Genomic DNA, 16892 nt, shown 5'->3' with positions numbered 1-16892 from the left:
AACAGAACCAAAGTCAAGAACCACATGATTATCTCAATAGATGCAGAAAAGGCTTTTGACAAAATTCAACAGCCCTTCATGCTAAAAACACTCAATAAATTCGGTATTGATGGAACGTACCTCAAAATAATAAGAGCTATTTATGACAAACCCACAGCTAATATCATACTGAATGGGCAAAAACTGGAAACATTTTTTTTTCCATTTTGACCTTGGAAAACCTGATGATTATGTGTCCCGGGGATGATCTTCTTGTGAAGTATCTTACTGAGGCTCTTTGCATTTTCTGAATTTGAGTGTTGGCCTCTTTAGCTAGGTTGGGGAAGTTCTCATGGATGAAATTTCTATGTTTCTATATAACATATTTCTATGTTTTCCAAGTTGCTTCAATTTTCCCCACCTCTTTCAGGGACGTGATTTGATCTCTTTTACACAATCCCGTATTTCTTGCAGATTTTGTTCATTCCTTTTTCTCTATTCTTCCCTGTCTTATTTCAGAAAACCAGTCTTCAAGCTCTGAGATTCTTTCTTCAGCTAGGTGCATTCTGGTAGTAATACTAGAGATTGCATTTTTTTTTTTTTTTTTTGAGATGGAGTCTCACTCCATCATTTAGTCTGGAGTGCAATGGTGCTATCTCAGCTCACTGAAACCTCCGCCTCCCAGGTTCAAGCAATTCTCCTGCCACAGCCTCCTTGGTAACTGGGATTACAGGCACCTACCACTACACCTGGCTAATTTTTGTAGAGATGGGGTTTCGTCATGTTGGCCAGGCTGGTCTCGAACTCCTGACCTCAAATGATCCACCCACTTCAGCCTCCCAAACTGCTGGGATTACAGGCGTGAGCCACAGTGACTGGCCTGAAATTCTTATAGTGTGATTTTCAGCTCAATCGGGTCAGTTACATTCTTTTCTATACTGGCTATTTCATCTGTCAGCTCCTGTATCATTTTATTATGTTTCTTAGCTTCCTTGGATTGTGTTTCAATGTGCTCCTGCATCTCAATGATCTTCATTCCTATTAATATACAGAATTCTATTTCTGTCATTTCAGCCTTCTCAGTCTGGCTTAGAACACTTGCTATAGAGGTACTGTGGTCACCTGGAGGAAAAAAGGCAGTCTGGTTTTTTGAGTTCTCGAAGTTCTTGCACTGGCTCTTTCTCATCTTTGTGGGCTGAAGTTCCTTCAATCTTTGAAGTTTTTTTCCTTTTATTCTATTCGATAACTTTGACAGTTTGATTTTGGTATAAGATGGATTCAGTAGAATGGCTTTGTTTCTGGAAAATTTTAGGCAGCCAGTGCTCAGCTCCCAACTTCTGGGCTGTGCGCTCTAACTCTGGGAGTTATTGGGCCCCAACTTTGTTCTCTGGCTCCTCAAGGTAGTCAACTCATTGCACTGGGGGGCCCAATTTGCTCCTGGACAGCTGGTCACTACACTCTGATGGGTGGTGCCAGCCAAAGCATTTTGTAGGATGGTGGCAGCAGGATCCATCCTTGCTTGCATGTGCCAGCAGCGGCAGCGGTGGTGGAGTGGCAGTGTGGAGGGGTGCACACTTGTCAGCTGTGGAAAGGTGCTAGCAGGTGTCAGGGTGCCTGTCTCCCTGTGGGCGTTCACAGCAGCAGGGCGTTCACAGCATGTTGACATGCACAGAGGTAGGAGTGCATGTCAGGGCAGGGAAGGGTCCGCTGTTCTCTGCACCTAGTTTCACTCTAGGCAGCACTGTTGGTACAGGGGCAGGGTGCTGGCAGGGCCAGGGCTGGCTGTCTTTGTGCCGCCAAGGCTCTGACTGCAATGGCAGGGGAGGTGAGGTGGGATACACTCCCGTCAGCAGCAGTAGCAGGGCACATGCATGTTGGCAGGGCAGGAAAGTCAAAATCTGCCCATGTATATACATGCCAGAAAAGCAACATGGGGAGGGGTGTGGCTGTGAGCCTGGGGAAGCTGCAGTTAGGGGAAGGAGTAGGTCTCCCCACTGGATCTCTCCTCCAGTCAGGCATGATTCTTCAGCAGTACAGGAGCTATGATGTAGACCCCTAGGGTACCCGCGGCTGCACTGCAAGCAGGCATGGTCAGGCTGGGCCTCAGGAGAGGCCAGAAGATCAAGGGGTGCTCAGGTCAGATCAGCCTCCTCTGATGGGCAAGACTGCCTGCAGAGTTCAGGCCTGACAGTTCCCCTGGGTCTAAAGTCTCCCATGGGAGCAAGTCAAGCCTAGGGGGATGGTCTCCCTGGCCATGCTCTGCTGCAGACACTCAAGCACCAAACACTCTGGGCTCCACATCGGCTGGTGCGCTGCCCCTACCACTTCTCTAAGCAGCTCTCCCTACCAACTCAAGTGTCCCTGGTGGTCAAGGGGTCTCCTGCATCTGGAATTCCAGAGGCCTGTGGCAAGAGTAGGTTGCTCCCTGCCAGTTCAACTCACCCATTCCCCCAGCGTCACTGGAGACCAGGAATGGGTCCTGGTGCACAGGTGTACAGTGGCCCCATGCAGGATTCCCAACTTCCTCCCCCTTCAGCCCAGTTTCTGTGCCTTCTCTCCAGCCACTCTCAGTTGTTCCCTCTGAAGATCTGTTAGGAGTGTGCCAGTAGTCCTGGTCCCTCAGCGGCAGCTGTTCCACCTGGCTGCACCTACTTGGGCATCTTGTCCCCTACCTCATGCTAAATTTTATTGACTATGTCTTCTATTCCAGGCTTAATACAGTAGATATTTTTGTTGTAGCATGGTGTCATGGTTAATTGCACAGATTAATAACACACTCTGGGTTCAAGAATACACAAACTTTTTCCCCCTGCCCAGACTGTAATGGACAATGTCTATACTCCCAGGGCCAACACAAAGTTTAGGATAGTGAGATACCTCAGGCGCAAAATCTAAGGGGGCACCAAAAAATTCAGTAACCAAGATAATTTTAATGAAAATTATTTTTAAAAATCAAAGTTAATTTCAAAAAGTTATAAAGACTACAATAGCAAAATTTTAAGGACAGGATCCAACCCTGAACTTATACAATTCCACCTCACTTTCCTCACCCTGATCCTGGCCCTGCTGGACCCTGTCTTTAAACTTTTAATAATATTTTGTTACCAGGGATTTTAAGCATTAATTTGGAGTTTTGCAATATTGCATTAAAATTTGATCTTGATTATGAGTTTTTGGTGTCCCATTGAAATTTTGCCACAGGGTCAAGGGCCTCACTCGCCTTATCATGGTCCCAGGAGATCCCTGTGAATAGCTTTAGACTTTTTTTTTTGTGGAATGTTCACAGCCTCTTCAGTGTTTTTGATCCCAACAATCAGCACATAAACCTCTTTCGATGTATGATTAATGTTAAGCATGTTTCTTTAACTGAAAAAGAGGCTAAATAATCACATTGGCTAACATTTTAGCAGGTAATAACCCCATGCTTATAAGCACTTTACATGAATTAACTCACTTAAATGCAGAGCAACTCTGTGAAGTAGGTACTTTTTTTAGTCATAGAGAGGTTAAGTAACTTGTCCAAGGTAATATAGAGTATTACCTGGGAGCTAGAATTTGAATTGAGAGAGTGTTATTAATCTGTGTAAGCACTACACCATGCCACAGCAAAAAATATTTACTGTATTAAGCCTGGAATAGAAGACATGGTCAATACAATTTAGCATGAGGGAGGGGGCAAGACGGCTGACGAGAGGCAGCCAGGTGGACAGGGATGACTGGCACACGTCTAAAAATCTTCAGAGGGAAGGCACATTGAAAGAACTCCAACCACATTCTCACTGGCATTTGCTTCTCTTCCTGACTTGGTTAGGGCCCAATAGTATAGAAGACCTTTTGCACTCCACTCTTTCCTTGACAAACACTATGAGAAAATTGTAATGACCTCTGAGGACAGTTCTAATACCTCTCTGACACCATCCAGACCACAGAGTCCAGAGGACATTCAATTTTCAGGAATATACATCTCTTATTTTGTCAGACCAATGGATCTCCTTGAAACATAGTCATAGATCTCAAAAATAGCAGTGACCATCTGAAGTCAATATTTCATAATGTAAAATACTGTCCAAACAACTGGATTCTAGAACACCGTTAATTGTAAACAGTGTCAGTTTTATAACTGCAGTACAAAATGATAGACAAAACTAGTCCAGTATTTAAAAAATACCTACTACTCTCACATCTCTAGTTAATAAAATACAATTGGAAATTTCGATGTTTCTTGAAATAGCAGATAATAAACCATAAAAACAAGGTTATTAGGAACATGCCTAAAAATTTACCCCCTGTGGTATATAGTGTATCTTAACTGGAGATCATGCAAATTTCCTCAGTTTGAAAGTGAAGATGGAAAGCAAACATGGTGGAGTTGAGAAACATTGGACTGGGTGTTGGAGGAGTATGTTTGTGCTAGAGCAGCCTATTGAGGGCTTCTGTTTTCACTCCACTGTCCTGCACACCTCTTGTATACTACAGTCGTTCATGACTGTACAACTATGCAAAAACCCAAAACATAAGAACCTAGTATTCTGGGTTCTTGCAAGTTATAGAACAAAAATTTTGAACGAGGTAGGAGAGAGAAGTTAGATCAGGAAATAATTGTTTCTTTGGGAAATACATTGTTTAGTTCTTATATGAAGGAATGTATATTTCAAGAAAGTGAATTTCGGCTTATTTTCAATTGTCCCAGGACTTCACAATGTTCTCTTGTCAATAGATACTCTGCCAGTTCACATCAAACAAACAACATGTGAAAGCCATTTATGGTTATTATGGAAGGCATTAGCATAAATGTTACTAAATATTTGGGATATTAACTTCTCTATATCCTTGCAAGGCAACTGCAGAGCTACCCTGCAGATCTGTAAGCTGTGCAGTGGTTTAAACTTTTATGATTTCAATTTGCTACCACCTGGGGTAAAGGGCTTTGGAACACCAAGTTCCTGAAGCTCCTTAATTTCTTGGCAAGACTTAAGTGAATTCTAGGATACTCCATGCAGTCAGTTTAGTGCTAATAGATTTTTAAAGACAAATGCATTCAACATTTATACTCGATGGGCTTTTTAAAAACAAAGCAATTACTTACATGGCATTAATTATACGAGCAGCCTCCTTCTGACAATCCAAATTCTTGTCTTCCAGAGTCATTTCTGAATGTCTACACATTAGGTGCTGCAAAAAAGATCAACAACCCTGACATACCTTAAAGGCTCCTCTTTCGGGATGAAAGGGAATAAATTACCAAGTATCTTTTCAGATTTGGGGTACTTTTGACCATGGCAGGGAGCCTGAGAACAAAGCACGCTATTTTTTCCTGGGTCCCATAAAATTACATGGTAGCTTTTCCAATAAGGTTTTGCAGGGTCAGGCTCCTGCCTGTCTCTCCAGCTTCATCTTGCACTGCTTGCTCTCTCACTCCCTTTTGCCAGTCATGGGCAGGCCTACTTTCAGCTACAAAAAGACACAAGCTTTTTCCAACCTCCCAGACTGTAGAGGACAGTATCCACACCCCCAGGGCCAGTGCAAGGTTTAGGCAAGTGAGATACCTCAAGTGCAAAATCTAAGAGGACACCAAAAAACTCAGTAACCAAGATAAATAATTTTAATGAATATTATTGTTAAAAACCAAAATTAATGTCAAAAAACTATAAAGAATACAATAGCAAAACTTTAAAGACAGGATCCAACCCTGAACTTACACAGTTTCACCTCACTTGCCTCACCCTAATCCTGGCCCTGCTGGATCCTTTCTTTAAACTGTTAATATCTTGTTACCTGGGATTTTAAGCATTAATCTGGATTTTTAAAATATTACTTTTAAAATATTGTGAGTTTTTAGTGTCCCCTTAAATTTTGCCCCAGAGTCAAGGGGCTCACTTGCCTCGTCTTGGTCCCAGCAGATCCCTGTGAATACCTTTTGACCCCTTTTCTTTTTTTTGAATGCTCACAGCCTCTTCAGTGTGTTTTTGGTCCCCACAACCAGCATATGAAGCTCTTTTTCAGAGGACCACCTGCAGGTTCTACTGGATCCCATTTGGCCTTCATAGAAGGAGAGATGAAGTACCAGGAAACCTAAGCCTGCCCCCCTCTCTCCTGTCCTGCCTTCCCCATGACCGCATGGGCTTCCCTGAGAGCGTATGCTTGCATAAGAAGCCTCCCATCTGTATCTACCTCCAAGGCACAACAGGACCTTTGTGCCTGCTATTCCCTGTGATTCGAACACTGTTTCTGAGGCTCTTTACATGGCTGGTTGCTTCCCATTGGCTCGCTGGTAAAGAAATGTCAAGTACTCCTTTGACCACCAAAGCCCTTCCTTTTTCCCTTATTTTTACTCCTGTTTGTTTATTATACTTTCTTCCTAGTGCTAGGCATATACTTATATGTTACTTACATCCTTACTTTTTCTTGGTTATTGGTTTCTCTCACTAGTCAAGCTTCAAAAGGACAGGAAACATATCTGTTCCTTTCATTTTGGCATCCCCTGGTGTCAGCACAGTGCCCAGCACTCAACTAATAAGTACACATCATTTATCACCTTTGCTTCCTTTGGATTTGGGACATGCCCCACTGATGAAAAGGTAAGCACAGTTTTTAAGATGGATGACCATTTTGTGGTTCTTCTTAAAGTTACACATGAAATTACAGAGGAAACTTGCCTCAGGGATTTGTATTGTTAAAAGTTAACTGAGAAGTTAAAAACAAACAAACAAACAAACAAAAGTCCTCTTTAGAGGGGACCATTTGCTGCTTTCTTAATACCTGAGACACGGCCTCTATATCACATTTCCTAATTTACAAGAAAACAAAATAAACTTAGCTAATCATTAAAAAGTATTATTGAGATATATAATAAAAGTATTGGAATTATAAATGCTCAATGATAATCCTAGATTTTAGTATTCTCTGTTAGCATATTCTTGTCCTTGCAGGGATATAGTTACAAAGTGTTTGGGTAAGATCTGTCAACAGGGCTCCAAGGACGGATGTTGAGTTTTGGCATAAAATCAGAACCCTCACTTCTCATTTTCAATGGCACTAGGGAATGGGAGTTCACACACACCTTATTTTGGAAAGAGATTGTCCTGACTACTATTTTTCTCAGCTTTTTAAAATATGTATTTATTTATTTATTTTTGAGACAGAGTCTCACTCTGTCACCAGGCTGAAATGCAGTGGCACAATCTCGGCTCACTGTAACCTCTCCCTCCTGGGTTTAAGTGATTCTCCTGCCTCAGCCTCCTGAGTAGCTGGGACTACAGACACGCACCACCATGCCCAGCTATTTTATTTTATTTTATTTTATTTTATTTTATTTTATTTTGTATTTTTAGTAGAGACGGGGTTTCACTACATTGGCCAGGATGGTCTCGAACTCTTGACCTTGTGATCCGTCCGCCTCAGCCTCTCAGCTTCTTTTTGACCTTTTTCCTCCTTTCTGGTTGATTCTTACTGCATCGTATCCCCTCTGCATATCTTCAAGTCATGGAATGTGTATATAAATGCTAATACCTGTTTCGCAGAATCCCTTTCATTTTAAATACCTGTAGCTGCTCATCAATGTAAGGGATTTTTAAAATTTCGATAGCAGATGGTCTTAATGAAGGATTCTTGTTCAACATGCTGTAATGTTTAAAAAGAAAATTATTTTTCAAATGAACTAAAATATAAGTATAATTTTCAACTATTTCTGTGACAACATATTTATTTCTATACCTTTCCATGATGGCATTTAGTTCTTCTGGATATCTCTCAGGGAGAGAAGGTGTGTCACCTTCAACAATTTTTAAAACAATGGATAAGAAATTGGAGCCAGCGAATGCATGATTCATGCAGCACATCTCATATAAAATGCATGCCAGTGACCTGAAGACAAAGTCAAAGAATTTAAACAAGGAACAAATATCCTATTTTAAATTTTTTCATCATACAAAACCTCAGATGTGTTGGGGCATTGGCTGTGAGGCACAAACATGCACTCAGTAGTTGACTTAAAAACTGCAGTTTCATACTGTTTTTTTCCATTTAAATACATGTTTACCAAAAAAAAAAAAAAAAAAAAGTGAAAGAATAAAGCAAAAAGTAAGTCTGAATGACAGCTTTTTTATCAAAGAATAAGCAGACTAAGAGTTAACAACATGCTCACACATAGTAAAGATTCTAAGTATTTGATCAATGTAAGGATTTTTTGAATTAGCCTTCAATAAATAAAATGCAGCTGAAGATTATCTTCCTAAGGCAGTTTGATAATTTTATATATGCAAAATATAATTTTAATTTAGCAGCCTAACCTTCCCTCTAATGTGTATCCAAGCATTTTTAAAAGGAAACTGGCATTATTTATTATTCTCTGAATATAATCCATTTGCAAGTGGGATGGAAGAGCAGCTACTTGAAGCCCACATTAAAATGTATAATTCTCCTATGGTGAGTATGAAACAGAATATTAAAATTCTAGATAAGTCCAACACTGATTTGGATTAACCATGCAAATCAATAACCTCTAAACCAGCAGGACAATATTTTAAATAACTCTACATCATAAAAAAAAAAAAAAAAAACTGAAAGAGAAATTCCTGTCTGAGCTTAGTATTAAGAAATAATAGCACTTCTCCTGAATAATGAATTATTTTTATCTTATGGACTTTATGAATTATGTAGCTGTCCAGGTTTTCCTTTTCATGTTAGTCAGTTGAAAGATAAGAAATAAACTTGTGATTGACCTTGTGTAAGTTACATTTTATGTAACTTTTAACAAAGTCCTTAACACAACAAAGGATAGACAGAAATACATACATTAATAATATCATTGAACTATTTTGTGGGTGTTCATGAAAATGTGCATTTGTAAGAGAATTTTGGATACATACACTGAGAATATTTCTGTTCCAGTAAATAATAATACTAAAAATTTCCAGCTGAGCTGATTGATACTTTACATTTTACAAAGCACTGACAATATCTCAACAGTCCCTCATAACTTCCCAGTGAAATAGAGCAGAACCCATGTAATATTTTTCCCATTTTATAGATAAAAAATTGGCTCAGAAAACTTAAATGACTTGGCCAAGGTCATATAGGTAGTAAATGGTAGAACTGACTCTTGAATTAAGGCATTTATCTTTCAAAATCCTAGACTGTTTCCATTAAGGAATGCTAGAAAGAAGGGGGAGATATTAGAACAAAGTGCATGAAATCAACTAGAATACCAATATCAATGTAAATATTAAAAATGATGAAAATTATTTGAAAATCAATAAATTTTGTATCTATCTGAAAGACTATTAAATGGCATCTGGTTAGATTTCTATACCCAGAAAAACCATTCCTTCAAATTAAGATGAAATAAAGATGTTTTTAGCCAAGCAAAAACAGAGATTTCATTATCAGCAGGAAAGCATTTCTTTTTTGTTTTGTTTTGTTTTGTTTTGTTTTGTGTGTGTGTGTGTGTGTGTAGTAACTACATTTATCATTATGCAAAAAAAATCATAAAATTATTTTTTAAATTAAACATTACATTCCTGGGAAAGCATTTCTTAAATCCTAGACATAAATTTTTCTAACAGAAGAAAAATGATCCAGACAAAAACAATGAGTACAAGAAGAAAAAAAGAGCACCAAAAAGTAATTTTGTTAATATGCATAAATGAATATTAACTCTACAAAATAAAATTAACAATATCTTGTGGTGTTTAAAAATTATGTAGACTAAAAATTCATGACAAAAATAAGGCAAATGACACAAGAGGGAAAAGATTCCAATTAAAAAACTAAATTATCAGACTGGAAAAATAAAAGGTATATTCTGCTCACAAAACAAACTTTAAATGTAGGAACACAGAGAGGCTGATAGAAAAACCATACCAACACCAAAATGGCAAGAAACACAACTAAGATTAAGATGGTGGATCAATAAAACAAGTAAACCACCAGGAATATAAAACAATTCTAAATCTGTATACACCCAATAATGTGTGTGTGTGCGTGTGTGCATGTGCATCGTGTGTGTGTGTGTGTATGAAGCAAGAACTGACAAAATTAAAAAAATCAATCAAGATAGAAAAAATCTACACGATGACAAAATTGACACAATTGGCAAGTTGATGTCAATGCAACCAACAATAACAGAATTCAATTTTTTTTCAAGGGCACAGGGAACATTTACCAAAATTGACAATTTACACAGGGCCATAAAGCAAGCCTTAACAGTTTTTAAGGACTGAAATCTTCAAAGCCTGACCACAGTAAAATTGTGCTAGACATGAATAACAGAGAGATAAAGAGATAGTTGAAAAACCATAAAATTTCCAACTGCTTGAAAACTAAGAAATACACATCTAAATAATCCTTAGGTCAAACAAGAAATTAGAAAACACTTTTAATGGAATCCTAATGAAGATAGCAAATATCAACACATTGAATGCAGTTAAGGTGCTTACAGCAAAATTCAAAGTATTAAATGCATATATTACAAAAAAAAAAAGCTTAAAATCTATCATATAAGTCAACTTGAGAAGCTAAAAAAACAGCAAATCACACCAAAGAAAGTTTAAGGAAATAAATTTTAAAAGAGAAGAAATTAATGAAATAGAAATAAACAATGGAAACAAAGTCAGTGACAACTAATACATTTAATAGATCTGTAGTAAGGCTGATCAAGAAAATCAGAAAAAAAAAACATAGATTAACAATAACACAAATAGAAAAAGGTGCAACACTATAGACTCCACAGATATTAGAAAGTATTAAGATGACATTATAAACATGTTTTTTCCAATAAATTTGACAATATGGATAAAATTAAGTCTTCTAAGAACACAACTTACTGACACAAGAAGAAAAAGATAATCTGAATAGATTTTATCTATTAAACAGAGATAATTTCTTATTTAAGGTAATAAAACTCAAAGCAGAATTACCATTTGACCCAGCAATCCCATTACTGGGTATATACCCAGAGGAATGTAAATCATTCTACTATAAAAACACATGCATGTATATGTTCATTGCAGCATTGTTCACAATAGCAAAGATATGGAATCAACCTCAATGCCCGTCAATGGTAGACTGGATAAAGAAAATGTGGTACACATAAATGATGGAATGTTATGCAGCCATAAAAAGAATGAGATCATGTCCTTTGCAGCAACATGGATCAACCTGGAGGCAAACTAATAGAGGCACAGAAAACCAAATACTGCATTTTCTCACTTATACGTGGGAGCTAAACATTGACTACATGTGAATGCAAAGAAGGGAACAAAAAACACTGGGGCCTACTTGAGGGTAGAGGGAGAGGAGGAGGTTGAGGAACTCAAAAATAAAAGTAAAGAGGCAGTTGCTGTAACAAACTATAAACAAACAAATAAATAAAGGTTTAAACACAAAAAATACAGTTAACAATAATTTATTATGTATTTCAAAATAGTTAGAAGATTTGGAATGTTCCCAACACAAAGAAATGATAAATGTTTGAAGCAATGAATATCACAATAACCTAGATTTGATCATTATGCATTGTAAGCTTGTATCAATATACCACATGTGCCCCATAAACATGTACGACTATTATATATGCATAAAAATTTTTTTAATAAAAAAAAAACTGCCTATTGTGTACTATGCTTAACACCTGGGTAATGACATAATCTCTACACCAAGCCCATGTGACATAATTTTTATTTATATATATATATAAAACAAACTTACACATGTACCCCTGAACCTAAAAGTTTAAAATAATAATAAATGAGATAGACAACAGAAGTATCCCCTGACCCTCTATCTCAAAAGTAAATATTATAAAGCAATCCTTGTAAGAACAGGAGCTATATTTGTTTGGCTTTGTTTTTGCCTACCCATGTATTTTCAGCACAACAACAGAACAGTGGCTAGCTTTATCTTCTCAATAGAGATATTTGTTGAATACAGAAAAATAAAACAAAATAATAAAAAGCTCTTGCAAAGAAAAACTCCAGGACCAGATGGCTTTACTGATAAATTCTTCCAAACACTTAAGAAATAAATAACAATAATCTTACTCAACCTCTGCATTTTGTAAGACCAGGACAAGTTTGATACTAAAATATAATAAGAATATTATAGGAAAGGAAAATTACAAGCAAATGTTTTCATGAATGTTGATTCAAATAACCCACATTTACACACACATATTAGCAAATGGAATACAATGACATATTAAAAAGATAATACATCATGACCATGTAGATTTTATTTCAGAAATACAGTTGACTTAATATATGAAAATAAATAAATCAAAATATATCTCATTATAAAGTTGAAAACCCATATCACCATCTTGATTGATGCAAAAAAGCATTTTATAAAATTCAAAATGTATTGTATTTTTAAAAAGAAGAAAACTCCTAGCACACCAGATATAGGAGGGAACATCCTTAATCTGATTTTTTGAAGCTTCAAAATATATAGTAAACATGATGCTTATTGGTGAAATATTGAAAGTTTATTATTTTCTTCTGAGATTAGGAACAAAATAAGAATGTCTACTATCATCACTTCTATTCAACACTGTAATGAAGGTGCTGCCCAAAGTGATAATGCCAGAAAAAGTAAATTTTTAAAAAAAATCTATAAAGATTAGTAAAGAAAACATTAGACTGTCACTAATCATGTCAACATGACTGTGTACAGAAAAAATTCCAAAGACCTGACAAACTGTTAGACTTAACCAGGGAATTACGCAAGACTGCTGAATACAAAGCCTTTCATTTCTATAAACTTGCACAAAAACACACTTAAAGTGGCCCATGAAATACCAACCAAAATCCTAGCAGACATTTTGGCAGGAACTGACAAGCAGATTCTAAAATTTATATGGAAATACAAAGGGACCTGAATAGCCACGGCAATTAAACAAGAACAAATTTAGAAGTTTGTATGACCAAATATCAAGATTTATTATAAAGTTATATTACCTATGAAAGTGTGGTATTGACAAAAAAGAAAATATATATACCAATGAAATAAAATAGAGGACTCAAAAACAGATTCACACATATTTAATCACTTGATTAACGCAAAAATAAACTGCACTCCATGGTAGAGGAAAATATGACTTTTTCAACAAATTATGCTGGGCCAATTGAATATTCATATAGAAAAAAATGTACTTGGATTTCTGTCTCATACCATGTGGCCACATACACACATAGATCAATTATAGATAGATGTTACTGTGAAAGATAGAATCAAATTGAGTCGGCTTTAAAAGAAAACAGAAGATAGAATCAACTGAGTAGGCTTTTAAAAGAAAACAAGAGACTACCTTCATGATCTTGGAATAGGCAAAGATTTCTTAAACAAGACACAAAAGGCACTAGTGATAAAGTTATGAACTTATAAAATGAACTTCATTAAAATTACAAACTTCTATTCATAAAAAGACATCATTAGGAGAGTGAAAAGGAAGACACATAGTGTAAGAAAATATCTGCAACTCAAATATTCATCAGACTACCAAAATATGGATAAAATTAATTAAAACTTCTATAAATCAACAAGAAAAATGAGAGAATCCAATAGAAAAATTGGCAAAAGACTTAACAAACACTCAGTGGCCAAAAGTCATGAGAAGATGCCCAACATTTTTAGTTATCAGAAAAGTGCAAATTAAAACCACTGTATCCTACCACTACATGCTACACACTCATCAGAATGGCTAAAAAGAAAAAGACAGACAATACCAAGTCAGTACTTGTTAAACTATGAAAAAAAAAAGTTTCCTTAGGAAAACAAGAGGGGCTAAATATCACTAAAAAAATATAATCATCAAGTTGAACCAAATACTTTTACTAATGTAGAATGTGTAAAATATTTATGTTATGAATTGCCACAATATACTTAGTTATTTCCCCATAGAAGAATCTATAATTCAAACTTCAAGAATGTCCTCTTATACAGAATAGAAGAGTTACAAGAGACTATAAACATTTGCTCATTTCAAACTCTGGTTTTATCAGTGAGAAAACCAAAGCTGAGAGAGAGGAAGTAATTTGCCCAGGAAGATACCATGTCAGATCAGTTCATGTTGGTATTGGTATTAGTTCTTATCCAATACTTTTTAAAATTTCAAAGTTACATTGACCGCATTCTGTTATATAGCCTAATACACACATAATAATCTGAAAACTGAAAGAAAAGAAATCAAATTTGCAAGTCCAAGTAACAGAAGGCTAGCAATCACTCAGCACCTACACACTCTCTTCTGATGATTTATGCTCACCCCACATAGGCTCAGGGTCTGCTTGAGGAGAAGATTAGAAACAGAACAAGCTAGACAACCTCTCCTGGCCTGGGCATATCTGAAGGGTTGTATGGGAGCAACAACCCCTGATCCAGAACATTTTAAAGTGTCTTGGAAGCAGCTATTAGATTGTCTCCACCAATAATACAAATGGTAACAACAATAATGATAATAAGGGTAATAATGAATATGATAGCTGGAATGTTAATAGTGTTTACTATGAGCCAGGCCCTCTTCTATGTTCCTTTCATATTTTAACTCATTGACTTACCCTCACAACAATCCTAATGAGGTAGGAACTATTATTATCATTCCCATTTTTTAGATGAGAAAACCATAAGATTAGGTAAATTGTTCAAGGTTCCATATTGAGTAGGTCATAAAGCTGGGATTGTAGGCCAGGCTATCCGGCTCTAGAGACACAGACTCTCTATGCTATCCTGCTTCTGGATCTTGCACCAATCAGAGCATTTTGGATCACGAAAGGCTCTCTTGAGTTGGAAATCATGGCTAGCCCTGACACAGCCTTTTAAGCATGGGCTGATTTCCCAAGGTAATTTCAGTTTCTATATAGAATCTTAATTCACTTTTAAAAATCATTGGGGCCTTAGACAACAAGCTATGCAGGGCATCACACTACGGCAAATATAGGGCACACAGACAATGAGACCTTCTGTGGAAAAAGGAAGGCAGACAAGTTTGGTTTTGTCTTTTCATTGCTTGGAAGGAAAGAAGGCTTAGTTGTCTATTAACAGTGAATTGATCACCAAGTCAAATTCTGGTTTGATGGAGATGTAACTCTACTTTGATGAATTTATTAAGGTTATAAAAAGATGTGGTAGGCCAGGCACGGTGGCTCACACCTGTAATCTCAGTGACTTGGGAGGCTATGGTGGGGCAATGAGTTGAGGCCAGGAGTTTAAGACCAGCCTGGGCAACACAGCAAGACCCCATCTCTACAAAAAATAAAAATATATTAACTGGGTATGGTAGTCCACACCTGTATTCCTTGCTACTCCAGAGGCTGGGATGGGAGGATCACTTGAGCCCAGGAGTTTGAGGTTACAGTGAGCTATGATTGCACAACTGCACTCCAGTCTAGGCAACAGAGTGAGACCATCTCTAAAAATAAATAAAAATAAAAAAGATATGCAATTATTTGGCTAAAGAAACTATGGAACAATTAGATCTACAGGCTTAGTAATCAATTAATTTTGATATAAGACTACAGTACTCTCCGTTTTGGAAATCCTCTCAGTATGCAGTGCAATTACCTTTTTCACTTTAATGACTAATATTTGCTTGCACTCTAGCACATAGAGAAGACTTCATTTATCAGTTAGTAACTTGTGGAAACGGACCTGCTATAGTGGTCCCAGTGTACCTACCCCTGGAATGGGCGCCAGTAACCGAAACTTGGACCAACTGATTACAGAAACTACCTTGACACTCAAAGGTAAAAGATTTTTGGTTACCTACCATATCTCAGAGCCTCTGTCAGTGTTTCCCAAACTTTAACATACATGCAAATCACTTAGAGGTTTTGTTAAATACATACGGTAGGTAACCAAAATACATATGGTGACTATATTTCTATGTACCAAGTGTTTTTTTTTTTTTTCTAGTTTCCAACCAGACATTTCCATATAGGAATTATCTAAAACTCTTCACTTCTATCCTTTTAAAATAATTTCTTTTATTTGACTCCCAGGTCTTCAATCTGCTGATACAAAAGTAGACTGGGGGTGGGGGAGAGCTGAAATAAACAAGCGAGACGTGTATTTTACTTAGAAGTCTATGATTTGCATTCCTTTCTTTTTCCAAAATACAGATAACTTTGAAGAGGTAAGCAAATAAATCCCTGAGGGAGTGAATACAAGCAATGAAAAAGAAGGCTGGGATCAGGTGTCTGTGAAGCAAATTACACCTGAACTCCATAAACTTACCATCTGTCCAAGTTGAACAACTTGTCCAGAACTACTGAGAAAATTTCTGAAGCACAGGTTGATTGACAATAAATCACAAATGTAACTCAGGCTTTGTCTTGTCTTAAGGTAACTAAATTTACCCTTCAAAATCTGCCAGACTCTGCAAAGGCAGGCCTGCCCCAGGGCAATGCATGACTCTAGCTGGTTAAGAAGTTTTGTTGATCTTCTAGATAATGTTTTTATTTGATGTAATTGAGGAGCATCCTGATATATTCATTTAGAAAAGAGTAATCAGTTCAATCTACGGAAAGAGTAATAGAAATGTAATACAAGAGTAGTGGGTTTTGCTTTAGTGTGTATCACCCTAAATGGAAGTCTTTACTTAGGTAGAATTGAGTATTAACCTAAATTCAATCTAAATATAATGAAATGAAAATAAATATAACGAAAAACATTGGGCTGCTTGAAGTAATAGTACTTAAGAAACAATATTATATAGCAATTGTTTATGAATAACCTATCACATCTCAGAACCTCTATCAGTGTTTCCCAAACTTTAACATATATGCGAATCACTTAGGGGTTTTGTTAAAATGCTGATTCCAAGCATTTGGGGGGAAACAGTATATACAGTGGAAGCATAGTTTTTAGATCTTTCTTGAATCCACATATGAAAACAGAGCAGCTACAGAACAAAACTCAAA

At 36.8% G+C, this 16892-nt stretch overlaps 1 protein-coding gene across 1 annotated transcript in view; it reads right to left on the bottom strand.

Moving 5' to 3' along the window:
* NEK11 (NIMA related kinase 11) overlaps positions 1 to 16892 on the bottom strand; it is a 321378-nt gene that overhangs the window by 200274 nt on the left and 104212 nt on the right. The window contains exons 7-9 of the mRNA XM_030933708.1: positions 7693 to 7842; positions 7521 to 7599; positions 5066 to 5151 (exon numbers count right to left, since the gene is read on the bottom strand). Of these exons, the coding sequence (XP_030789568.1) occupies positions 5066 to 5151; positions 7521 to 7599; positions 7693 to 7842 (315 nt within the window). The remainder of the gene's footprint in view (positions 1 to 5065; positions 5152 to 7520; positions 7600 to 7692; positions 7843 to 16892) is intronic.

The sequence above is a fragment of the Rhinopithecus roxellana genome, chromosome 1 (genome assembly GCF_007565055.1).
Source record: "Rhinopithecus roxellana isolate Shanxi Qingling chromosome 1, ASM756505v1, whole genome shotgun sequence".
Taxonomy (NCBI): domain Eukaryota; kingdom Metazoa; phylum Chordata; class Mammalia; order Primates; family Cercopithecidae; genus Rhinopithecus; species Rhinopithecus roxellana.
This window is presented reverse-complemented; position numbering and strand designations above follow the sequence as displayed.